The 26941-nt window shown below is 39.1% G+C and overlaps 1 protein-coding gene and 1 long non-coding RNA gene across 5 annotated transcripts; one reads left to right on the top strand and one right to left on the bottom strand.

Moving 5' to 3' along the window:
• The first annotated feature begins 2 nt into the window (after positions 1-2).
• On the top strand, positions 3-17214 carry NDUFS1 (NADH:ubiquinone oxidoreductase core subunit S1). Of its 3 annotated transcripts, none has more exons than XM_040603071.1 (19): positions 3-131; positions 1027-1094; positions 1330-1421; positions 2863-2970; positions 4137-4213; positions 4306-4387; positions 4498-4628; positions 5357-5542; positions 8441-8575; positions 8977-9091; positions 10055-10200; positions 10845-10973; positions 12156-12285; positions 12771-12931; positions 14491-14645; positions 15204-15379; positions 16129-16263; positions 16467-16539; positions 16875-17214. In XM_040603071.1, the coding sequence occupies exons 2-19, from the start codon at positions 1031-1033 to the stop codon at positions 16964-16966; spliced, it is 2187 nt and encodes a 728-aa protein (XP_040459005.1). In that variant the 5' UTR covers positions 3-131; positions 1027-1030; the 3' UTR covers positions 16967-17214. The 3 variants fall into 3 exon arrangements, with proteins under 3 accessions (XP_040459005.1, XP_040459004.1, XP_040459006.1); XM_040603070.1 differs by lacking the exon at positions 3-131 and adding an exon at positions 161-328; XM_040603072.1 differs by lacking the exon at positions 3-131 and adding an exon at positions 800-908.
• LOC121092305 lies at positions 12916-26916 on the bottom strand. Of its 2 annotated transcripts, none has more exons than XR_005829253.1 (3): positions 26826-26916; positions 13219-13277; positions 12916-13007 (listed from the first exon to the last, which is right to left on the bottom strand). It is a non-coding gene; the product is annotated as an uncharacterized LOC121092305 (long non-coding RNA). The 2 variants fall into 2 exon arrangements; XR_005829254.1 differs by lacking the exon at positions 26826-26916 and adding an exon at positions 15157-15238.
• Between the last annotated feature and the right edge of the window lie 25 nt (positions 26917-26941).

Here is a 26941-nt window from a genome sequence, read left to right as displayed (position 1 = left end):
AGGCAGAAGCGGAAGGAGACGGAAATTGCCGAGTGTGCAGTGTCTGACGGTGGCCGGGAAGGTGTCCGGAGAGCAGCGGAAATTGCCGAGTTCCATCGTTCGCCGATACTCTGACGGAAATCCCCGAAGCGGTTAGTTCCGAGGATTGCCGAACGCGCGCGTCAGAGAGCGGCGCGCGCCGCTGAGCCTGCCCGCTCCGGAGGCTGCCGAAGGAGGCTGCGGGCAGCGGCGGGAAGGCCCGAGGCCGCCGCCACAGAGGCCGGGGCGGAGGGCAGCCCGCGCAGCGGTGGGGAAGGCCGCGGCGCCTACGCCGCCCGTCCCGCGTCAGGTAACGGCGGACGCCGTGGCGGGGACTGCGGCGGCAACTCCGCAGCGCGGGGAGGGGCAGGCTGGGGCGGCGGCGCCGCGGACGCCCTCCTCCTGTCGCCGTTCCCGGTGCCCTTGACGGGCTCGGCGGCGGGCCGGGGGCTGCCCGGCCGCCGGAGGCGCCTCCAAGGTGACCCCGCGCCGGGCAGCGCTGCTGCCCGCCGGGCCCTGGGCCCCGGGAGCCGGGCGGCCGGGCTCGCCGCCGCGCTGCACCGTCCGGCAGGGTCCCGGCGCCGTTCCCGGGGCAGCGGGGCCGGGGCGGGCGGGCGGAAAGCCCGATGGGCCCGGGCCGGGGCGGGCCGCCTGCCGCGAGCCCCCGCGGTCGCTCGCCAGCGCCAAGCGGCTGCGGCGGTGCCGGCCCCTGCCAGGCTGCTCCTTCCCGCGGGCTCTGGCGGCGGTGCCGGCGGTGCTGCAGCCGGGCTCCAGCTGTGCCGCTCAGCGCCTAGTGCGAGCTGCGTACGTGTGAAGAAGGGATAGGTATAAAAAGGGAACCGCGTCGTGCAGCTTGAGGAAGGAACTTACTGTCTTCTAACTCCGTACGTGTAGGTGCATACGTTCTTTTTTGCAACTAGTACAGAAGTTGCTACTCTGCCTGTTTAAAACCCGTCAGCAAACATTTGAACTGGTAAAAACTGAGTGCTGTTCTCTGTCTTCCCAAAGCGCCATGCTTCGCCTGATTCCTGTCCGCAGAACCTTGGCGGGGGTCGTCCAGTCCTCCAGAGTGCGTGGTAAGTGTCTCTAGTTGACGTGTGCATGTTTGGTGATAAAATCAATGTATCTGTAATGACTTACTGAAGGGCTTGTATTAATACTTTATTTGCGGCTCTGGAATGCCATGTTGCACTGTTTCTAGGACTGGAATCCTACCAGTGCTGTAGAACTGTAAAGTAAGGAGCGTGGGGTCTGATGGTTTGTGTCTAGCAGTAACTGAAAGTTTTTGTTTTCTTTTTCCGTGTCTCTCAGGGCGTACAGCTGCAACAGCAGCCAGCGACCAAATAGAGGTGTTTGTGGATGGCCATCCTGTATTGGTGAACCCGGGAACCACAGTTCTTCAGGTATGGGGAGTGGCATTCTGAATTTTTCTTGGATTCCCCATCTCACTTTTTGACAGCATGTTCTATTCTATGTAGAAAAAAAAAAAACACTAGCAACTTTTATGTTGTTTCTTGCAGTTCTTTAGGGATTATTTTTTTTGCTGACTGTGAGCCAATTTCATGTGGCAGAAATCCTTTGGGGAGTTCAGTGGTTATAAAAAAAAGCATATGCTGTGATTGCCTGAGAGAAGATGCATGCAGCTTGAATCCAGATGGCAAAAATGTATGCAATGCAATAACACTTTGATAAATTCTGGGTTATAGTCTAGCTCTGAACTCTATGTGACCTGGTAGTTTTTCAGAACCTGTTGATTTTATATCTTAAAGAGGTGTCTCAGGTGAATGTGGGATTGCCTCCTTTTGGTTATTAGTTCTTGTGATTCAGAATGCCGATCCTTTGCTGCTTTTATTCTTATTGGTGTAGGAAGAAATGGAACCTGGATCTTCCAGCCTGTACTCGGCATCGTTGCTTTTTCAGGCCAAAATTTCAAGTAGATCTTTTTCTAGTCTAACTTATTTTTAAGAAGCCGTTAAATGGGGAAATGGTGTAGTGAACTAGAACACTAACGTGTATAGTGTTTATTTTAAAATACATACCTTATTCTTTGGATACAAGTTACTAATTTATTTAGGCATTAGAATGCCCTCATGAAGAGCTTAGTGTAAAATATTCTTAAGTGATTTTTTTATTAGCTTTTTAATTCTGCTTACATGTGATAATTTTTTGTGGAAATCATCAGAAAAAGTAGATCTTGTTAGTTCTTTTCATTGAATTCAGTGGTATTTCTTCTGGCAGGTATAGCTAGCACTATAGCCTAGATCCAGTCAGCCATGGGGATTTTATGCAGGAAAGGCCCTCTTTATCTGTTCTCTGGAAACCTGTCAATCCCTGTCCTATCTTCTTCACACATGTCATGGAAGAATATATGAGTTTGGGCTTCAACTGAATATTGACTACGCTTGAGTACCTCCGTAGAGTGTATTCATGTTGTTGAATTACCAGAAATCATTATGCCCATTGTTGTTTCCTTTATATTTTTCAAAATTTCCTTTTATGCGCTTTTATTTAAATAGTGCATGCATTCTTCAAAAAGTTAATTGTATTGCTGGTGTCCTATCTATTAAAGAGAAGTCTCTCTGTTCTTGGAGGAAAAAAGGAAAGACAAGTCAGTTCTCATTTCCTCAGTTACAAATTATGGAAAAAAATTGTAATTGATTACCTGACATGTTTCTGCTTGATCACAATTTTTTATTTTGGCCACTTCTTAAGATAAAAGGTTGAATGTGCTATATTCCTGAGCACTAATGCTGATACTCTTTGAAAAACTGAGTATTGTTTTATGAGGTGGAACTGAAAGGTCTAACTAAAATTTAATTTTCCTTTGTTTCTTACTCTTTGTAGGCCTGTGAAAAGGCTGGAATTCAGATACCTCGGTTTTGTTACCATGATCGTCTCTCTGTTGCTGGAAATTGTAGGATGTGTCTTGTGGAAATAGAGAAAGCTCCAAAGGTATTTTATGTGTTTCACAGGAATTGTAATTTTCTGCTGTGCTTGGGGCACAGCATACATATCTTGTAAGTAATTGTACTATCATTAGCACACAGATTGTTGTCATTCAGCTGCTCAAAGCAGGTTTTTCCCTTTTCCCCACTGAACCGCAGTGATTGTCCATGGATCAAAGTGAGTTCTCAGGGATTATTTTGTTCCTGGACATGAGCAACATAGCTGTATGTTTTCAGTCAGATATATTTTTATATTCTGTAATTTAGGCTTCAGCTGCACGTTTTCAGCTGATACTACACAGTTAGTAAACTTCAGATACTATATGAATTTGGCTGTAGGATTAGGATCTGCAGATCTGTTCTAGCTAAACAGTGATTGCAGTTGCTTACTAGTTTGTTTTAATGCATTGTGTACCATTGATAGCTGTTGTAAAATAGCAGTTAACTTCAGGATTGAACACCGTCTTCAGCAGTATTAAGAAATCTATGCAGATAGTTGAGGCATTCTTTTGGAGTTCAGTCTTGGGTTACACATTTATATTCACATAAAAAACTCTTCAGCTCACCTCAACTTGAATTCCATAGTTTGAGCTTTGTATCTCTGGAAATGCTGGTTTATCACTGAAGATAGAAGTTGTGATGGTCTGTCTCATGATGTGATTGAAAAGTAGGAGGTATTTGTTTTCTGAGCAGGAGTTCTTGTTAATCTTGTCATAATCTTGTGATGCATTTTATTCTAGACTTTTTGTAGGCTTTGTTCAAATGTCTCATAAATGATGCATACTCTGAACTTCAGTTCTAGAGGTTTTCTCTGCTGAATCTATTTGATTTGCCCTACGACTGTTACAGCTGGCTTTTCTTCTTGCTATAACTACTTGAATTGGAACCCAAAAGTGTAACATTTTCAACTCCAAAAGTAAAGAAATCATAACTAATGTAAGCTTTTTATATAGCAAATTAATAATCAGTATGGCTTCTAGTGACTTTATTGGTTTGATTTTCTTCATTGTTGTTTTGGTTTTTTTTATCCTTGCAGCTATCTTTATTTTTAACAATATGTTAAATTAATAACAGATGCCTATGTAAGAACTGGGGGGATGCAGAGGTTGAGGTTTGTGCCCATGTTGAGGAGAAATATGTTGTATTCATGCTTGTTTTTTATGATGATTGCAGCCAGTTGCTGCTTGTGCCATGCCAGTAATGAAGGGCTGGAACATACTGACAAACTCTGAGAAGTCCAGGAAAGCAAGGTACCTTTCTTTTAGCCTCCTATAGCTGATTAGTTGCACTATCTGCTAAACAATGTAAAGCTGATATTAACTTTAATTCCTGAACCCAACAGAGAGGGTGTAATGGAGTTCCTGCTGGCAAATCACCCATTGGACTGTCCTATCTGTGATCAGGGTGGAGAATGTGATCTACAGGTACAACAACCAATTAAATTGTGTAGGCTTATGTATTAATATTCTTGTCCTAGGTGAAATTGTGTTTTTTCAGCAGCCTGGAAATGTCAGTTTTCTGTTGTCTGTTCTAGGATCAATCGATGATGTTTGGCAGTGATAGGAGTAGATTTAGAGAGGGAAAACGTGCTGTGGAGGACAAGAACATTGGCCCATTAGTCAAAACAATCATGACTCGGTGTATACAGTGCACTCGATGTATCAGGTAACATCCTTTATTTTTCACTGGAGAGAATACTGAGCAGGCATATTTATATCAGTTTGTTACTTGTGAAAGAAACACCATGAGGGACAGTCAATATTTTTTATTTATTTCCTGACTACTTAAGAATTTTATTTCTGGTAGGGACTGATGCTGGTTTTGCTGAGCCACCAGACAGTTGTCATACAGGAAACAGAAAGGTGGTCGAAACGTGAAAGTGAAGTCAAGGGTTCTACAGGGCAGAACTGATCTCATGGTATTAGTGCCAGAATGGATTTTAAAACATTGATTGATTTCCACAGCCGCAGTTGCAAGATTTATTTATTCTTCACAGCCTTTGGCAGCTATATTTATGCTGTTCTGTAGTCCTGAGATTCAGTACCAGCTACCCTGAGCCAGATGGAAAAGAATACAATGTACTTAGTTCCAGAAGGAACTTGTTAGTTAGGACTGATCTTGGACTCAGGGTGTGAAATTCAATGAGCACTGAATTGCTCTGGTTTTTGATTTTACTCTTACCTAATTTTTGTAGCTGTCTGAATGAAATTCTGCAGCTGTATAGTCCTGCATGTGATGGCACGAGTAATGCATCTGAACAATTGTTGTTTTCTTTAAGGTGAATGAACTAAGGGTAATGTTTTATCCTTAGAAAATGAGATAAAGGATGAAAAATGTGCTTTGTTGCTGTTGTACATTCCAGATCTGGTTTTCATTCTTTTTGCATCTACCAGGTTTGCTAGTGAGGTTGCAGGGGTAGATGACTTGGGAACAACCGGAAGAGGAAATGATATGCAAGTTGGTACTTATGTTGAAAAAATGTTCATGTCTGAGTTATCAGGAAATATTATTGACATCTGCCCAGTTGGTGCTCTTACTTCCAAGCCATACGCCTTTACTGCACGCCCATGGGAAACAAGGTGTGTATCTTAACTCATACTGCAGAAGCAGCTTTCTCTGTTTGTCATACACTTTGTCTTAGAATATGTCCATCTATGATACCAAGGGTTTTCTCTGATGTTTATCCTCTGCGTTTTTGTGGTAGGCTTTTCCATAGACTGAATCTAAAACAAATTCTGTTATTCACTCACAGGCCATTCAAGAAAAGAAGGAATGTTATAATTTGTAGACTGTTCTTCTCTTATTTTACCCTAAAATGTTTTGGATGTGTAGGCTATGCTGGTTGCTCAGTTGAAGAAGTTGTGTAAAGGAAGATTCAAGTTCATTATCTCAGTAATTGTTGAGGATATAATTTACAATACCTCATGAAACTAAGCTTTTATGTATATCTAAAAACCTACAGCATGCTGTTGTTGTTTTTGTTACACAGTCTGGTTTTTATGGTTTAACCAGGCAGGTAGTTAAACACCACACAGCTGCTCACTGTCCCCTCAACCCTCCCAGCCCAGTGGGATGTGGGAGAGCATTGAGGGAGGGGAAAAAAAAGAAGTAAAATTAGTGGGTTGAGATAAAGACAGTTTAATAAGACAGAAAAGGAAGGGAAAATAATAATAATGATGATAAAAGAATTAGAATATAAAAAATAAGTGATGCACAATGCAGTTTGTCATCACCTGCCGACTGATGCTCAGCTGGTTCCTAAGCAGTAGCCCCCAGCCAGCTTTTCCCCCCTTTTTGTACCAAGCATGATGTCATATGGTATGGAGTACATCCCTTTGGCCAGTTTGAGTCAGATGTGCTGGCTGTGTCCCCACCCAGCTTCTTGTGTCCCCCCCCAGCCTGCTCGCAGGTGAGGTGGGGTGAGAAGCTGAAAAGCCCCTGACAATGTAAGCACTGCTTAGCAACAACTGAAACAGCATGTTATCAACATTACTGTCATTCTAAATCCCAAATACAGCACTGTGCCAGCTGCTAGGAAGAAAATTAATGCTCTCCTAGCTGAAACCAGGTCAGCATCCACCCCTTATTCTATACCATTAATGTCATGCACAGGTCCCACACTTTCTAATGCATCCTTTACAGTCTTTTGATATGTATACACAGATACTATTCTTTTAGTTAATGGGTCATCCCTTTAAAGTGGCTGTTGAGTTCATTTAGTCCATGACTTTGGGCTCCATTTGTCTTAATAGTCCTTCAGGGCCGGTGAGATGGTGCGAGGTATTTGAATGTTGCATGCTGAAGCTCTTCTGGTTTTATCATTGCTGCACTTTGCCCAGTTTTATCAAAATTCATTCTTCATTAATCTGGCTAATTTTTATTGTAATACTGTTCATATGGTATATAACAACCATAGTAGTGATGACATACAGTATTATATAGCAATTGAAGTCATACAATTCAAATCATTGGATATTCTCAGTCAGAATCAAATCCCCTTGAGGTACACATCAGGCTTCCCCATCCTTCCATATTACCCGCCAAGTGCACCCAGGTCCTTCAGCGAAAGCAGTCCCACGGATGGGTTTGCCTTTGCCTGAAGCAGGAGTAACTGAGACAGTCTTCCTCAGCATATTTATGTGCACTACAGGGACTTTGTGTGTACTCCTAACTATCCAGCCTCGGGGAAGATCTCTGGGGGGTATTCTTAAATGGCTGTTCAACCCTAAACAAGACCTAAAACACATTCAGGAGACGTAGCAATAAAAAAAAGACATTTCAACATCTTGAGGATATTCAGAATTCTCAAGAGCTACTGTTATTAGCATGGAGGAGGAGGGGAAGGTGGAGGAAGCTATCTCCCCCACAGACTGGCGCCCTGAGGAGGAAACGTAAAAGGTGTAATTATTAATAGCTTCCGATAGATGGCTCCCGAAGTATCGAGATGATGGCAGTGCTGAGTATGAATATCAGATCAGTCTTGCGACGAGTGATTTTATCATGCCATAAGGCAGTGTTGAAGTACAACAAAAGGATAACCTTAGCCCAGCCCCCAGAGGTGATAAACAGCACAACAGGGAACGCATACTGCAAGTAAGGTTTATGTAATGCAACCCTGACGACAAGCGCAGCAACTCTGAGAGCAAATAAATCAAGGTTGTGACCAGTGACTATAAAACTAATATAATGAATGCTAATAACTAATTTGTTTTAACACGCAGTGGTCAGATCTGTGTCCCCACGTCGGGTGCCAAAAATGACTCTCATGGTTTAACCCTGCAGGTAGAAACACCACACAGCTGCTCGCTTGTTCCCCCCTGCCACCCTCCAGTGGGATGGGGGAGAGAACTGAGGTGGGGGGTAAAAAAAGGTAAAATTAGTGGGTTGAGATAAAGACAGTTCAATAGGACAGAAAAGGAAGGGAAATAATCACAGAATGCTCAGGGTTGGAGGGACCGCTGGAGATCATCTAGTCCAACCCCCTGCTAAAGCAGTTTCACCTAGAGCAGGTTGCACAGAGTCACGTCCATGTCTGTGTGGGTTTTGAATGTCTCCAGAGGAGATATCATCATCATAATGATAAAAGAAATAGAATATATGAAATAAGTGATGCACAGTGCCCGCGACCCACCAAACAATGGCCAGCCAGTTCCCAAGCAGTGGCCCCTAGCCAGCTTTCCCCCTAGTTTGTATACTGAACATGATGGTATGGGGTATTCGTTTGGCAGATTCTTGTGCCCTCCAGCCTACTTGTTGGTAGGATACTGTGAGAAGCAGAGAAGTCCCTGACTTAATCTAAACACTGCTTAGCAACAACAGAAGCATCAGTGTGTTACCAATATTATTCCTTTTCTAAATCCAAAACACTGCACTGTGCTAGCTGCTAGGAAGGAAATTAACTCTATTCCAGCTGAAACGAGGACACTTGCTGCTCGTATATAGAAAACTGCAAATGGTTTATCTGTTCTTCTACACAGGAAGGTAGAGTCAATTGATGTTCTTGATGCAATTGGAAGCAACATCATAGTGAGCACGAGAACTGGAGAAGTGATGAGGATTTTGCCAAGGCTGCATGAAGATATCAATGAAGAATGGATTTCTGACAAAACGAGGTGTGTGGGAAGTGTTTGTACCTGCATGTGCATGCGTTGAAGGCACACTTTGCAGAACCAGATGCGTGGACAGTAGCACCGATTTCTGGATTCTACTGCTAATACTGTAAAGCTATAGTGAAGAATGATTAGTAAAACCTATTTAAAATATAATTGAGGTCACCGAGTTTTCTAATGTTTTCATTTTTGTAGTGTTTTTTTTTTTTTTTACAGTAACTTCTCTGTTTGTATCAGATTTTTTTGCTTGTTTTTGAGAAGGAAAAGTTAAACTTTCAGGGGAAATGTTTCTTGTGTTTATCTTTTCTAATCATTGCAAGCTGTTAGAAAACTCGGTTGCAGAAAATAGTATACACAATTATCTTTGCCTTTGCGCTTTAATAATATTAGTGGTGTTCACTTAGGTTTGCTTATGATGGTCTGAAGCGCCAGAGACTTACGCAGCCAATGATCAAAAATGAAAAAGGACTATTTGTTTATGCCTCATGGGAGGATGTATTAAGTCGTGTTGCTGGTGTGGTAAGAACAATTTTCAATGTATGTAGCATAAAATCAATTTCTAAAGCTGGATGTATTACAATGATTAATATGAAAACAGTTGTGTAGAAAAGAGCTTTTTTTCTTTAGGGTTAGAGGGGAGCATTTGCCTTCTAATCCATTGTATTTCCACTTAAGTTTCTTTTGAATATTATTTCCTGTTTCATGGATTAGACCATCTGAAGAACTTTGTCTTATCATGATTTCACTTGGGGAAATTACTTTTATTTAAATAGGAAACTAAACTGTTCTTCATAAACTTAGGAGGAAGCAACTTTCCTGAATTACTCTGATCTGCCTGAAGACTTCTTTAAATTTAAACTGTGCTATCACCACTTTTGCCATCAAAGCCATTAATTCTTTATTACTTATATCTGAATTGTGCTTGCCTCAGTGCTTTCTCTGAGTAGTGATTGATTCTGCTGCTTAAATGAAGTGCTGCATGACTGCTCTGGATTTTGATTAAAAATTTTATGTGGGACGAAGTAGAATTGAATAACTGTAATTGAACTTTCCTCAAAGATGTTTTTGCCCGTGGTACAGTAGCAGGGTTTGTTACGAGAGCTATTGCTTCTCAGGTAATACCTTTGAGTTGAGTTTACTACCTGAGCTCGCGTTACGGAAGTTTGTATTCTGTCTGCACTGTAGCTTCATTAAAATAAAAGCATTCACCGGTCTTCCTCTCCTCACCAAATGAGAAATAGCCACATCTGAGCAATAACTCAAGTGGGAGAGACCTGCACAGAATACAGAGAGCTGTTCTTTGCTCATCATGAGCTCAAGGAGCTGGAGTTGCTGCCTTGCAGAAGTCAGACACTGCTGGTCCGTTTGTGCCGCTCCAGGCCAGCAGTTGCTCCGCTGGCTTTGACACGTGCTAATGGAACAAACATTTACCCGGGCTAAATGGGAATTTATTTCAATAGTTTATGCTTTCTCTCTCTCCAGCTACAGGCTGTCCAAGGTAAGGAAGTAGCCGCAATTGTAGGAGGACTGGTGGATGCAGAAGCACTAATAGCTCTGAAAGACTTACTGAATAGAGTAAACTGTGATACACTTTGCACTGAAGAGGTCTTCCCTACTGCTGGAGCTGGGTAAGAGTTTAGGCAAAGCCTGTCTGTAATTAGTACATTAATGAACTTCCCAGTCAGCAAATCATCTCGTGGTAAGATTCTGAAATGACCAAGGGTAGCAATTGCTGATGCATTAGCAGGTTTTGTTTGAATTTACAATATTTATGTGTAGAGTATTTATGGATTGTGAGTTGATACATAGTCTCTACTACAACACAGGGTTGCACGCTTTGCTGTATGTTGAGGTTGCTGCAGTTTAACAGTAGGCTACTGAAAGCCAGTTATAGTCTTGTGAGTTAGATAATTTAAGTCTATTTGTATTTGTGTTGTGAAAACTATAATATAATTATGATCTTGTAAACTGTAATAGCAGATAAAGTTTGTGAAGGCTGACAATAACTGTAAATGTAGGAAATATCCACACTGTAATTCCTTTAATGTTTTCCTGTCTCCGATACTCATGAAAGAGAGAAGCTCTTACTTCCTATTTGGGTTAGTAATTTGGATTTTGAGAAATCTTTTCTTTTCCCCCTCCTTTCTTTTCCTGAGATAAAAAAATGTTTTGAGCATCTATAATCTTTACCGTATCTTCATTTCTTCCCTTTACTGAATTCTCATCCTTTTTTTTTTTTTTTTTTTTTTTTTTTAACACTTTTTCGTTATAGCACAGATTTGCGCTCTAACTACCTGCTTAATACCAAGATTGCTGGAGTGGAGGAGGCAGATGTCCTGCTTCTGGTTGGCACCAATCCACGCTTTGAGGCACCACTTTTTAATGCTAGAATTCGAAAGAGGTTTGTATTCCTTGGTGGTGAATAAGCATGGAAATCCATCTAGATTTGATACAATGCTCAGGTGGAGCTGCAGGCAGTAAATTGAGAGCGTTCATCCAGACGGACTCACTGGATTTAGTTCACCTTTTAGTAAAGGGAAAGGTGATATATGTGTAGACAAAAGGGGTCTCTTCTCCCTGTAGTGTATAGTTACGTTTTGTTCATTCTCACTTTGACATTTTATTTAAGTTCATAAACTCAGACATTTATTCCTTTGTTATATTACACAGACACCTCAGATTTTGTCTTACAGAAGTTTGTTAAAGCATATCCCTTAAAGAATTATTTTCAGCATCGGTTTGCTGCTTTTTGTATTGTTGTAACAAATCAGACTTGCTGATTTTAGAAGCAGTCATTCAAGTTTAACATCTTTGGCAAGTAATGTGGCTTTCCCAAATTTTTGAACATAGCTAAATCAACAAAAAGATATATCAGGAGACAAATAAGGTTTATAAAAGTCTAGTTCTTCCTAACGCGCAGATCTTCCAAAATACATCATTTTAGACAACCGCGGCCTTAAAACTTTGAGAGGAAAAAATGCAATGAGATTTATGAACAATTCATATATTTTTATAAGACTGTGCTGAGAGCTGCAAAAAAGGAAAATTTCTAGCCAGCTGATTTTTTTCTCTGTTTATCTAACAAATAAGTGGATTTCTAAAACTGAGCACTACCAAATCCAGAATTCTTTCTTCCTACCAATGACTTAACTTTAATTCTGAAGTAAATAAGAGTTAAGTCAAGCTAAACAAACGTAGCTGTAGGTGTGGGATTTTGTTTCATTTGTTTTTGCCTAATGCTGGAAAAGTGTTTTTTTTTAAAGTTGTAGCACTTGGTTTTATGCAACCTTTTTTTCCACTGAATTGGCAAAAGTTTGAGGGGAGGGAATTGAGTTAGGAAATTCTTACATAAGGTGTGTTGCTGCACTGGTCCCTGAATGTATATAAAGAAATAGTCCTTCTAAAAAACCTAAGCTTGCTTAACAGTCAGAATAATGCTAATGTGCATCTTACCAAAATAGTGAATGCCTTTGAAAGAATTTACATCCTATTTCAAGTTACTGCTGAAGTTATAATTAGTGGCTTTCGTTGAGTAAAGCTTTGTATTTCTTCAATTTTTATAAAATGTTTGCTGTGTTTTCAGCTGGCTTCACAATGACTTGCAGGTGGCCCTTGTTGGCTCTCCTGTGAATCTGACCTACACATATAACCATCTAGGAGAGTCCCCACAGATACTGGAGGACATTGCCTCTGGAAAACACGCATTCTGCAAGGTACATACAATTTATGAGTGTGACACTTAGATTTCATATATATTGAATAATAATCTGAATTCCTCACAGAGATGGATTTGAAGTACCGTATTGTATATGGGTTTATTTGCTTTTAATGACACTCAGAGATGAGGTAATGATTAGTATGCACCAGGTATGTGTGAACTGTTTACTATATTCACGTGTGTCAAACTTTGCAGTGCAGGAAACTCCTGGAATATTTTTTGATATAAAATGGGCTGTTTCAGCTGCTGCTGTTTCCACTTAAATGTCTGGTTCTCAAGAGTATAGTCCTGTATTGACAGGATAGTGTACTCCTTATAGCAGTTGCTCTTGGTCATTGTTTCACTCTGAGATGAAGCCGTTTCAGAACCATAGCTTTGCATGGAAGACTTACGTACAAATTACAGGATTTTTTACATTGTCTGCACCAAGAATTGTCTTCAGTGTCATGGAATGAACTTCTTGATTCTTCACTTGCACAGGTTCTCGACCAGGCCAAAAAGCCAGTGGTGGTGGTAGGCAGTGCAGCGCTGCAGCGCAGTGATGGAGCTGCTATCCATGCTGCTGTTTCCACCATTGCACAAAATGCCAGGACTAAGAGCGGTGTTGGTTCTGATTGGAAAGTCATGAACATCCTCCACAGGTTTGCTTTAAAGCTTTTTTGGGAACCATTTTCATTCACACTGGGCCTCCACAAGTTACCGTATGTGTGCAGAATTCTGTGTACACACAAGCAGGTTATCAGGTTAGAATTTATACTCCTGTAGGGAATATAAAAAATAGAAGTACAAACCAACAGAAACCTTTTAATAAAAATGGGTTCCTTGACTGGCAAACTTTTCTGGCTCTCCATGAGATTTTATTGATCTATTATTTAAATGTAGAATGTAAATTTATAAGTATAGAATACCAGAGAGCTTAATAACATACCACAGTCCTCAGCAGAATGCACAGCAGACCTCTGTCATTGCTGAATGATTGCTTTTTATCTACAGGAAGAAAATCAAACAAAATAGCAAGAGTATTTAAGTAATACAGTTTCTTAATTGTGCAGTTTCTTAACTGAATAGTTAATAAAAAAGCTTCAAAGCTTTTAGTTTTAGGGCTTTTGATCTTAGCTATTCAGTTTATTGGGATATTATTCCTTTTAACAAGCAAGCCTCGCTTGAGACAGTCCTTCCCCACTCTCTTTCTAAAACTCTGTCAAATTGACAACCTCCATAAAGGAAAAATTATTTCAGCAAATAAATGTAGTGGCACTTTGGATTCAGACACCCAACAGAGTCCTCCTGCCAAAAGCAGCTTAGTTGATGTAAAACTAGTATAGCAAGATTAAAGCTTGGTCCTCGGAAGGAAACTTGGATATAAAATCCTGCTGTTGAAACTGAAACCAAAACACTGATGAGTTAAAGAACACTTATGATACCTTTTTTTTTTTATATGTGGTTTGGGAGTCTTCCATGTTACTGATGTTCATGCTTTTGGTGCACCATCCTCTCTACCTTAAGTGCATAAAGCAACTGAACTTATTGGAACCTATATGTTTGATTATGTCAGACAAACAGGAGTAACACTGAAAGATCTGTACTCTACAGAGATGATTTTTTTTTTCCTTTTAAATGCGATTGCAAGTCTGGCACCTGATTATGCAAAACTGTTGATTTGGAAAAGACAACTGCCAGAAAATGAGAATGATTATTTCATTCTTTCAGAAGTATTTTTACATGTGAATAAATGAATAGTGATGCAGTAGTGGTCTTAACTCTTAGATGCTTTAGAGTAGCGGATGTGCCAGTGCTGGTCTTTCATCTTCCACATGAGTGCCCTAAATTAAAGGACTGTTGAGTTCAGTTCATAGCTGCAATGTGAACCTTGATGTTCCAGGTGACAAGTGAGCTGCCTGCCACTAGGTCCTGACCTGGAATGTCTGCCTTTATTTTGCTATCTCATCTTAAATAGGTGAGATTCCCCATGAAAACTTCAAATGGCATCAGTTTGTCAAAATGCAAAACCAACCTGATATTCTGTCAAATCTGCTGTCAAAATTTGCAGCTTTCTTCATGCTTAATTTTTGTTCCGTTACTGTTAGAGACCTCCTATGTCCCTACAAAATATTTAGTCAAAAAAAGAAGTTCAGTCTGCTCTGATGGGAGAGGGAAAATTCTGAAACAACTTGAACTCATAATGTGTTTGTTCCTGCAGGGTTGCAAGCCAGGTAGCTGCCTTGGATCTGGGTTTCAAACCAGGAGTGGAGGCAATTAGGAAAAATCCTCCCAAATTATTGTATCTCTTGGGAGCAGACTCAGGTTGTATAACACGTCAGGATTTGCCAAAGGATTGTTTTATCATCTATCAAGGTAATTAGTAGATGTAAATTATCCAATAGCTGGAGAGAAAGCCTGAACAGTGGCGTATTCTCCCAAACATATCTGACACTTTGATGAATTCTAGCCTTTATTTTCTACCAAGAAATGGAACTTCCAACACATAACTGAGATGCTGGTTACCTATTTCTTAGGTAAAGATGAGAAACTGTTGATAAATAATAAGGGAATATAAACCACTCAGGTCTTCTGGAGCATAGCTTGAAACCTGGCAGACAAAATGGCATTGGTTCCCAGCTGTTCTGTCACACCAAAACGTGCTTGTTTCAGGCGCGCCCCCAAAGCTGAGTGACTATAGAGACCGAACTACCATTGACTACTGCTTGTAGTCTGTTCATTTTCCCCAAAGTATTAGGCAAGTAAGACCTCTGAGCAGTCACCCTAGTAGGTTTTATATTAATGGTTAAACGAACCTTAGGAGCTCCTTTTTTTCTGGGAAAATCTGTATTGTGTTAATAAAGCATTTCTTTTTATTTTGACTTACTAATGTCTTACATGGTTGTGTACTGTTTCCTCTTTCCATGTATTTAGGACATCACGGGGATGTGGGAGCTCCTATGGCTGATGTTATCCTCCCAGGAGCAGCATATACAGAGAAGGCAGCTACGTATGTGAACACGGAGGGTAGGGCCCAGCAGACAAGAGTAGCAGTAACACCTCCTGGGATGGCAAGGGAAGACTGGAAAATTATTAGAGCTGTCTCTGAGGTACTGTTGCTGTTGTGAATTGCTTCTAATAGAAGTATACGGAGAGGTTAAGTTCTTCTTATATTGAAAAGCGTTTCCAAAAAAGAGGTACATTTTCAGGGAAATACACAACTGTAGTCTTAAGAAGTAATGTTTTGTATTGAATCCTTTGTTAATTCTGTGAGTTAAATCATTGTTTCCCTTTTGAGGATAGCACTAATATTGTGGCTGCTGTATGCTGTTGGAATGCATAACGGGTGAAGCTTTGCAAATTCTGCAGTGGCTTCGGAGGAAATTGGTGGGAGGATGTAGTTTCTTGCTTTTCAGAAAGAGAACAACGTGAACTCTGAGGACAGGGTCTGTTATCATTAGATAAGGTCAAATATGTGCTTACTACTCACTGGGTACAAGATGCATTGATAATTGTATCAACTTTTAAATCATTTGGTGGTAAGCTAGGGAAAGTACAAGTGACATCAGTATGGAAGGAGAAAAGTACTTCTTGTCTTCATGCACACCCCCCCCACCACCACCTTTGTATAGGAAACATGACAGCTTAGGTTTTTTGACATAGGGAAATTTAACTGTAGGCATCAGAAGTCCAATAAAATACTGTGACTTTGCTTCAGTTTGTACATTATAACTATCTGTGTTTTCAGGAGTGTAGATTTTTCTTGATTTTACTTTAGTTATGTTAATTGGCTGGTAATCTAAATTATTATGTATTAAATTCCTATACTTGATGGCATTTCTTTCTGTGAATCTCTTAGTTGGCTGGTATGACCTTGCCTTATGAGAACCTTGATCAAATACGGAAGCGTTTAGAAGAAGTATCTCCTAATCTGGTTCGATATGATGATGTGGAAGGGGCTAACTACTTCAGCCAGGCAAATGAATTGTCAAAGGTAATCAAAACTGAAGCATCTGGGCTTGATTTAGTGCTGTTACATAGCTTGATGCCTTTTAAAGAAATGGGCCTTCTTCAAATGTAGTACTACAAGCATGCTTTGACCTGCAGTGAATGCAGAATTCACTAAGCAAATGCTTTGGTAATGAGTTCCTATCATAAAACTGACTTTTTTTTTTTTTCTTTTTTCCCCTGTTACAGTTAGTGAAGCAACAGCTTCTTGCTGATCCTCTTGTTCCACCTCAGCTCACAATAAAAGACTTTTATATGACAGGTATGTATAGTATGGCCTTTCCATTCTGAAATCAGCAATACATTTTACTTTAGTTTTACAGGAAGATTCTTGTGAAGCATGTGAAGCTTTTCACTAAGATATACAGGATTTGAGTCTTTTGAAGAAACAAAATTTTCCAGTAAAATGATTTGGAATTTGCAGAAAGCACAAGAGTATTGGACTGTATTTTCAACTAAGCAATTTTCTTTATCCTCTTTGTATGCAGTCTTGTACTAAATCTCTTTTATATTGTATCTGTATATTTTTGCAAATGAACAGTAAAAACACACTGACATGTGTTTGGATTTTTGGTTTGTTTGTTTTTTTTTTTTCAGATTCAATCAGTAGAGCATCCCAGACGATGGCCAAGTGTGTGAAAGCTGTTGTTGAAGGTGCTCATGCAGTAGAAGAGCCAGCCAGCTGCTAGAGACTAATCAGACTGCACCCACCTCCATCCAAGTATATGTTGCAGTTAACTGCTGTGACTGATTTTCTTTTCTTCCAAAAATCTATTTGCTACATCGTTGTATTTCTTCATTCACATTTTCATCAGTTCAAATAGTCCCATATTATAGGACTGTCATTGTGTCTGAGAGAATGTGCAGCACTCAATTTACTGTACCCAGAGGCAAGCATACATGATGACTGTATACAAATAAATTATAATACCAAACAGTCCATGACCTATGTAATTCATATAGCTCAGACTTGTTGCGTGAAAAGAACTCAGTAAGCAGTTCAGACTCAGTAAGTTTTGATGTGCCAGGAACAAGTCTACATGGCAAAAATAGTAGATTGTAACCTCCTTCCAGAATATCCAGATATTTTAATTTTAAGCACTGGTGACAGTGTGAACATGCTATTTTTGTAACGTACTTTCAGAGCAAGTTGTCTCTCCTAAGTCAAACATACCTGGTTTGTGTCAGTGTTCAGACCTACCACTGCTATAGATATTTTGTTGCACTTGAGAAACTACTTGTGGAGGAAATAAAAATAATTTTGATGTGCGGAAAAAGAAAAGCAGCTTTCACATGGGTTTCTCATATTGAACTGCTTTTAAAATTTAGCAAAAAGATGAAGGCCTTCAGCTACACCAGTTCAGATACAGGAAAGCTCTCAGAATAGTTTCTCTGTGCACTGATCTTCTTGTTGTGAAGTGAGAGAAGGGGTTGTGTGTGGTGGTTTTTGGATTTTGGTTTGGTTTTTTTTCTTTAAGCTTTAGAATTACTTCAGAACAACAACTCTCTCTTATGTTGGTTAATGTAAGTTTGGAAGGAGGATAGCTTCCTCTTCAACAGGCTACTAGGGTAATAAGGTTTACAGTAATCCTTCCAGGAATCAGGCAAATGGGAGCAGTATACATAAAGCCATCACTTCCAACTTTATTTTTACAAAACAAGTGTTAATTTTGCATGAGGAAAAACTATATTTTTCAGTGTAGAATAATACTAAGTGCATGAGAATGCCGCTGTAGAAGCCTCAGCTGTATAAAATTCCTTTTTTCTTCTATGCTTGGAACTTTTCACTAACAAGCAAGTGATTTTTTACAGAAATCGTTTTTTCTTATGCCCAGGAAGAAAACTCTTCCTGATCATCCTGGTATATACCCTAGTGTCCTTAAATTAAGCTGACTTAGTCTTAAATGCTCGGCATTGTTTGACTCAGCTTGCCATTGTCAAGTTACCAACAAGGTCAGTTCAATTGGTGGTATAAAATAAATGCAACTATTCACTTTATTCAAAGCTACTACTATGCATGTTAATGAGAAGTCTAGAAATACTGTAGTTACTTTTAATGGGGCAGTTCACAGGACCCCATAGTGTGTGCGTCCATGTGTGTATAAAACCTTCATGTTGTCCTTCTAGAATGTTACTTTAGGAGGAAGAGGCGTTTATGGCAGGGACACAGCAAAAGAAGAATGTGTGTGAGAACATATGCCAAAAAGCAAGGCAGTTGGCTCTTCCCACAGATGGTAGGTTTAAGAGGAAAGGGTGTAGCTGAAGCCTATACTGAGTTACAACATTTGGTTCTCAGGTTCCTAGGATGAAAACTTTTTTTCCTGGAAATCCATGTTGTACAAACATGGGTGAATAATTTCAGCTGTGCAACAAGTCAGTTATCACTTCTTCATGTCAAACAATTATAAAGATTCAAAAGCTTTAGAGAATTTTTTTTTTTGCCTTAAATGCTATAGCATTATTTAATTCTGGGATATCTGGCACATATTCTTGTTTTTTTAAAAGTCAGCATCCTTCAGGTAGTGTGTATAGAAGATCCCTATTTCTATTCAAAAAGTGTCCAGCCCTTATGTTGAAAGATAAACAAGGCTAAGAAGTACATGTTATACTGTCTGTCCTGCTTCTACCCTCTTACCCACCTAACTAATTACCAAGTATAGAACTTTTCAGCCAAACCTGGTAATAGCAACAAGGCTTCTACAAATTTTGACTGTTGGAAACTATATAGCAAAGAGAAATCTAAATTAGCATTCTTATCAACTAAGTTTACAGTGCAGCCCTTCCTTTATCTATTCTGTTTGCTCTGGTGGCTGGACAGTCAATGCCTGTGTGGACTTTTGCCCGGTTAGTGATAAAAGGATAGTAGGGGCCTGCAAAGGAAGGGAGGTGATACAGGCTGGGTAAACTATTGGAACAAAGATTGCAGAAACAGGGCTATTCATGCATGTTTATTTAAAAAAAAAAAAAAGTTTAAAGTTACTGCTACTACTTGCTGGTTCTGAAGCTGCAACTTCAGATTAAAGCAGGGCATTATGAGAACGCAGTAATGAAGAGCTGAGACTATGGGAGATGGACATGCTCAAAGTATTGTTCTTGACTGTTAAAGAAAGGGCTTATTAGCTGGGTGCTACATTGCCTGAACACTCTGCTAATGCAGATAACGTGCAAATGCAGTGTTGGTGATTGCATTTATCCAGACTCTGTTGCGGGGTGGGCAGGGGAATTACTGTATTTTAAAGCCAAGACCAGAACTGAAGGCAACTTAATTCCCCGAATGCAGCCCTAGTACCACCTGGTGGCCAACTGGCAGAATTTCTTACTGATTGCATTGCCAGTTACGGTCCAGTAACCCTCACCTCAATTCTGTAACTCCTGTCTGCAGCCAGTATGACAAAGACCGGGGAGAGACAGGGATGGGTTTAGGCTTTTAAGTATCCTCTCAACAGAGCACTGTGTAAACATAGCTCTTGCATGCAAGCATTTAACCCCAAACATGGCTTAGATTAAACCTTGCCTTCATGTAGCCTTGTCTTCAGCATAAGGTTGTGAGGAGTGGAGGAAGAAAGGGGTGTGTTAATTCAAGGTAAAACCCTACTAAGCACTTAACGTTTTCAAGCTAGTTTAGGCCGGGTTAACACCAGCAAGTCAGATTAAAGAAAAACAAACTGTCTCTGTCAAAACCCTGCAGGTGGATTTCAGCATATCTAAGTGTAAAGCTGTGACCTGAAAACATATTTTTAAAAAACCCTGTTCAATAGCTACCTTCCTGGAAACACCAGCAGCCCATGGGTACATTCCTGCAGTTCCAGCCAGAGACTGCTTTAAATCCTGGGCAATCTAGTGAGCTTCTTCAATACAAAGAAACCAGACAATGTGGTCCCAAATGGAAGTCAAGTCAAACTTGACAACAAAACTAGGCCATTCATAAAAATAGTTATAACTGACATTTCCCTGCCCCCTCCCTTCCCCCCCCCCCCCCATATTTTGAAGCGCAGCTCAAGGCAGAAAAGGAAGTGTCTGTAGCACTTCCCCAGGAAGTAAAACATTTGGGATCAATGCCTCTTCTGAGGCTGGGATTCCTGCAAGACAGTGTCTGGTATCTGCTTGGCTGGGGGATATGCTGTATATTACTGTTGAAGCCAAGAGAAAAGCAGCACAGATTCATAGAGCTCAAGAAAAAGCAGAACAGCAGCCTGGCATCAGCCTTAGTCCAGAGAGAAAAGTTAATAAAACCTCATCTCCATCCCTGTCCCCACACACCTCCTCCTCCTCCTAAAATACTCCAAACAATGGCTAAGCCAAAACATCTTCTGCCAAAACATCATCTCCCAAAACAAGACACTATCTTAATGATTTGTTGTGTTGTCCTTCAAATGTGCAATTAGATGAGATCACCTTCAGTGAAGGGCTGAAAGACTGACTTCCAAGGCACTGACAGGACAGGAACAGAGAAAGTTCTAACAAGCAAACTGATAGAAGAGGACTTAATTGTGACTGCCATCACGAAAAAAAATTAGCAGTAAGTAAGCAGGGAATTATGGAGAACACCTAGAAGTTAAGGACTTCACTGTCAACTGAAGTAAGCTTTTTATCAGGAGTACAAGAACATGTTTTATGGGGTAAGTTCTGCCAGAGTTACCCAAGAAGCTGTGTTGCTCAAGAAGCAGGTCAAATTCCTATTTAAAAACTTCTATAATATCTATTAATAATAGGTTATCAGATAATTATTCATAAAATGTCAAATGGGCATAAAGGACCTTTGGGAATTAAACACTGATGTTTACAGAGTCACAAGGAAAACTTTGTTCAGAAACAAACACTGAATCCTTTGCTCTGTGTAGGGGTTTATACAAGTCACAGTCCTCTCTGTCATGTAGCATTTTATGCGAAAGACATTTTACAGTAACACATAGTAGCTGATGGAATGATGCCAGTAATGTGTCCTGAAGTACTGGGGTATCCCCAACTCCCCGCAGCTGAGCACAACAGAGAAACGGTACAGGGAGTCATAAATGACATATACAAAACCTTGCAATTCAAACCCTCTATGGGTGCCATGATCAGCAAAGCCTGGTATACTAAACACTGTTAAGAAATGTTTTCCTCTGGCTACGTGCAAGCATGCATTCACAGTGCCTAACGCTGAGAAGCCTACCAAGATTGAGAGGCCTCTTTGCGTAGTAAGATACAATAGCTGGTAGAGACATCTCCTCACTCTGATGTGAATACTGAATTTTGAATATACCTAACATATTTCAAAGAAATAATTTTGTTTCTTCTTGGCACCTTCTGTACACCTGTGTCTATGTTTGACGTGGATCAGAGGAACCACGCATCAAAAAAACCCATGAAGAGCAAAAAGCTTCATGTATAACAAATAACTTTCAAAATCCACTAGGATCTCATGACCCCTAGACACCTTGTGCTTTGATGTTAGCTCAACTCCAACTATTTCTGGAAAATCCTGTCCTGCATGCTTTTCATTTTTGAGTAACCCATCACAGGATATTCCACACCTTTATTTGAAGCATCTTATACTGGCTACTCTCAGAAGACTAAGAGATCGCTGATTTGATCCAGAGTGGGAAGTCTCATCTTTCCAATTTGCAGTTATGACCAAGACCCACTCTAACCTGAATGTAAACAAATAACTGAACTAGCAGCAGAAAGGCCTGGTGGTAAAACGTGTGGCTTCTTAACTGCTACAATGATAGTTAATGAAATACCAATAGACAGAAGCAGACAGTAATATACAATAGTATACTTTGAATTAGCAGTGGACTTCCCAGTAAAATGGGACTGTATCAGAGCATTCTGCTGGGACAGTTTATTCCAGTCATTGGTCTTCAATTTAAAGAAGTCTCCACAGGTGCCCATCATGTATTCTGGACAAGCTTCCCACAATTAGTAGTCTTACTATTTTGTCTTTGCTGAGCTTTAGGAAGACAATACCATTTATTTAATGCAGATTAAAATACACATTGATAATGAAGAACAGATTAGTTTAGTCTTAGTTAATTACTATTTTCAGTACAGTTCACTATCAATTAATTATATTATCATGCAATAGCTAGCATACATCTGCTCCCAACTGGTTAAATACTTCTGCAACTACCCACAGCAAAATTCCCATCACTCCAATATGCTTAATGAAGCTCCTATGACTTAGGAAAACAAGGCCAGTCATCTGTACTTTGTGTTGCTTTGCTAGCATTTATGACTTTAAATGAAGTAAAGCGAAGTTACTCTGTTCTACATATGGTTTGTCCTATACTTTCAGCTGCGCTATCTGCCATGTAGGAGTGCACTAAAAACATGGGTTTGAAGTAGTTTAGCAGCTGAATGTATGCCATAACCTGAATGTATTGGCTAGAGAAAAATCTTCAGACTGTAGACAATGTTTTTAGTATAGGGACTCCCACATTTGGAAAAGTGGCAAAAAGCATGCTGGTTATCAAATAGCACACAGGCTCACTGAAATTCAGATATGTTAGAGAACCACTGCAATAAAACTTCCATGTAAAGAATATCTGAAAAATAAGAATAAGCATTTTTCAATAATACTAACATGTTGTGCTTTAGTTAGCTCGACCCCAGAACTTACCACAACTAAATAAACCAATACCACATAAAACTGCTGCTCAAGACATTGCTTAGAACAATATATCTAATGATAATTTTGGGTTTTATTTAATTTGTCACACCCTTAAATGCCTAAAGACAAGATCTGCTGTACAAGCGTGGCTCTATGTATGAAAGTCTCTAATAAACATCTATACACCTAGAGTTGTTCCTCCCCTTCACAATATTCACCTGCATTTTAAGTTGCTGATACCTTTCACAAACATTTGAAGACATTGGAACTGTTTCCTCAGAATGTATGTCTTTCAAGGAATAATCCCAAGATGCTTACATTCCAACACTATTTGCTGAAAAACCCAGACCCTTCACCACATGCACAGAGTCATGCTCTAGAAATTCCTGAGATCTGCACTTGGGGTGCATATGACCTTGGGAGAAAGTCAAGGTTCATTTCTTGATGTAGCCTCCTTCAGTAACTGGTATAAAACCTAAAGCATCTATTCTATTTTTATTAGACTCACAAAGCTTATTCACTATGTCAGTGCCCTCCGCCTTGCTATTAATACCTGTGAGACAGATCAGCAAAGTATGCCTCATTACCCAGAAACTAGTGATTTAGGGAACATTAATGTTCTTTGACCACTCTGTGCTCAAGCGTACAATACATTTACTGGCTGGAGCAGTTGGTCCAGCGATGCGGCCACTTCAAAGTCAAGGCAGACAGATATATTCTGTAATGAAGAAATAGAACTTCCAGAATACAATTTCTCATGTTGCGCAGGGGACATTTCTTGCTTTGGGTTTACACGCCATCCTTGTACAGAAGTCTGAGAGTTCAGTTTGCTCTCCAACATAATTTCAGAGTACTGCTCTACTCTGTCAAAATGATGCATCACCTAACTTGAGAAAAAGTCTTGTCCATAAAGATAAAAAAAGAAATAATCTGGTTTTATACCTTCTTTTAATTCCACAGTACTAAAGCTAGCAGACTTTGCTCCTTTAGGGTGTTAATGTGTAACATCTTGTCAGCAAAGCAAAATAATATTTGCAACTTCTAGTAAGTTACTGAAAAGCAAATCCTTTTAATCCTCTCAGGTAAACAAAGTTTTGTTCAATAAATTTCTCCATCCATAATGTATAGATTTCAATTTCTCTGTTGAATGATTACACAATAGGCCATGTAACTAAAATCTAGTGAATTTTTCCTCTTTACTTTGTCCTCCTTAAAAAGATTCAACTTTTTTTTGGTAGAAGACACTAAAAAATACCCCATTTCAGTTTTCCTATTCCAACCTAGATTCCAAAATGTTTCTCCTTTTTCCCTTAGCATTAAGCTTCTGGCTTTGCAATTAACACACATCAAATAGATCTCAGGATGTCACCAAAATGTGTAATGCTACTATGATGCATGTTTAAATTTAGGCATGCAAGTAATCCGATTAAAGTCAGTATCTGCAAAGTCAAGCATATAAGCCAAAGAAAGGGTTTAATATTGTTTCTGTGTTCAGGTTCTCAAGTGCCTTCATAGCCATTTCTCTCATGTCTTGTATCATCTGCATCCCAATTAAAAAAAAAAAAAAACAAAACAAGATACCCCTCAGTTGCTGTACAGATACTCTCAAGAGTACCACAGACTCAGTATAGACCAGTTGTTCATGGCATGCCTCTCTTCCTGAAACCCTAAAAATTATGTCTTAATAGTGCAATAAAGAGGACTAACCCGAATTATAGTTGAATTATACTGAACTACAAAATTACAGTTAAAAGAAGCAATTCTCTTGTTTAACATAATGCTAGCTAGAAATCACTTAGTGCAGAAACTTGAATTTAGTACTCTAGCAAAACCCTACAGACTTGGTAAAGAGTTTTATGCAAGCAAGTATTGAATGATACTTCAAACACTTCTGAATTATTAATCAGGCCTCCAAGCACTTGCAAAACTGGGGTCTGAGAATTTGGTCCTTCATTTATTTAGAATAAAAGAAAAGGAAATATTAATTTATCCTGCATTTGTTGAATTTCTAAATTCATTGAAAGAATTTATTTGTAATATTTCAAAAAATTTTTTCTTTTTAATCATCCCATATATGACCAACATTTCTAATCCTTCTAATTCCTGTAATGAACTTTAGATACAGAATAGAAAAGTTGGTTTTGTTTAAAAATCTTACAAAAAGAATCATTAAACATCATGCTCTAAAGCACACAATAATGAATGGTAAAATTATGAAGTACCCTAATTATCACATTACTTCTATACAAAATAGAAAATCTTTTAAAAATTACATAGGAGCAATATATTTGATTATTCTTGTTTTTCTAATGTCAGAACAGAATAATGCATTTAATGGATTAATAATCTGATATAGAAAAACAGCTCCTATACAGTAATTCCATAGAATGCAACACATAGTCTGCCTAGCACATTTTAATAATCCTAACTATAATTTTTTTAAAATTCCTGCTGAACAGAAAATACAGTTTGACAGAAAGACCAGCTGACTTTTAATTGTACTTTAATTCAAACCAATTTATCTAAATTAAAAACCCACTATAAACACACAAACTACACTCACTATACTAGCTAGGCAAACTCACAAAGTATGTTTTAAAAAGGGAATGTATCTAAATTCAGGATTTTATTTTATTTTTAAAGATTATAGTAATTGAGCTTTAACAACATATTTCAGATTTGACAGAGGTAGGGGAGAGGTTGATAACATACTAAGTAATTCAATACCTTCACTCATATGACCTCAGTCTGACTGCAGTTCAATTAGCCTATACCACCTGAATAATTTTTACAATGGAAAAAACTTAAATACATTTTAAGATATATCTCATTAGTTTCATAATTATTTCCTCTTCCTTCAGGACAAATAAAAAGGCATCTTTGCAGTTAATCTCTAAATAGTGCTGTGCATAATCCTATCACAAGAAACATTATCATAGGTCTGCTGAATACAGTTATCAGTGTCTTCACCTATAGATACACCATAGCATCTTGTATTGTTTTGACAGCATTTCATACACTTTTTACAGTCTAATAAAAACATCTGCAATAAAGAAAAACAGTTACTGTTTTACTCTACAAGATATTGTAGTATAAACTTATAGCATCTCTCAACTCTGTAAATAAGTCAGGAATAATAGTATTCATAAATATCAGGAACAAAGCCCCCAAATCAAATTAGTAACTTGAACCAAAGAAAGAACCAAAACAAGAACCAAAACAAATTTTAAAAGGCTGCAAGGTGCTTTGAAAACATTAAACCAGAGCTCAACTATTGCCTCCAAATTTCTCGCTATACGCTTTATTTTTTCACATCCCATCCTGAAGGACAGACCATGCTAAATTTATGACAGATTAGCAGAATTTCTCAGATATATATATCACAGGTTCCACTCACTTGCATTAATCCCCCTATACCTTCTTTATGGCCTACTTTAGGAAAAAAATTAAATAAAAGCTGTTTTTTTCCTACCTGTACATTCAGTTTTATTTACCCTTGAAAGAGAGGAAGACTTCATGGTACAGTTACATGAAACTATCTTACATCAATCACAGCTGTTCTGCTGAGAATACGAGTACCAAAAAAAAGTTACACTAACTTTCACAATTGCACACTAATTTTTAGAAATATGACAGAACGACAAAAAAGTTATCAACTTTATAAATTACAGAAAAAAATTACAAATTTTTAATTTTTACAGAAAACCAAATTTACTAAAAATAAATTTTTTACCATACCTCCTTTCAATTTTTTTCCAGAAAGCTGATCTTAATAGGTTATAAAGAAATTATTTCTTCGTCCACATGCCTTTATATTTTATTTTTATTTAAAATAAAAAGTCCCCGAAATTATAAAAAAATTGGTTTTGGCCATTCGGCTCCCTCCCCCAAATTGACACTTTATAAAAACCTTCTGTACTTTTTTTTCCCCCTCCCTCTCTCCCTCTTACTACCTCCAAGATGGTAGGAAAGTTGTTGTTTTGGAGGGCAGAGGAGCCGCTCTCTGATGTTATGTCCTCTCAGTGCCTGTAGTGGTGCTGTAGGAGGCTGCTGGCTCTCTTCTTGAGCA

The sequence above is a fragment of the Falco naumanni genome, chromosome 8 (assembly GCF_017639655.2).
Source record: "Falco naumanni isolate bFalNau1 chromosome 8, bFalNau1.pat, whole genome shotgun sequence".
Lineage (NCBI taxonomy): Eukaryota > Metazoa > Chordata > Aves > Falconiformes > Falconidae > Falco > Falco naumanni.
This window is presented reverse-complemented; position numbering and strand designations above follow the sequence as displayed.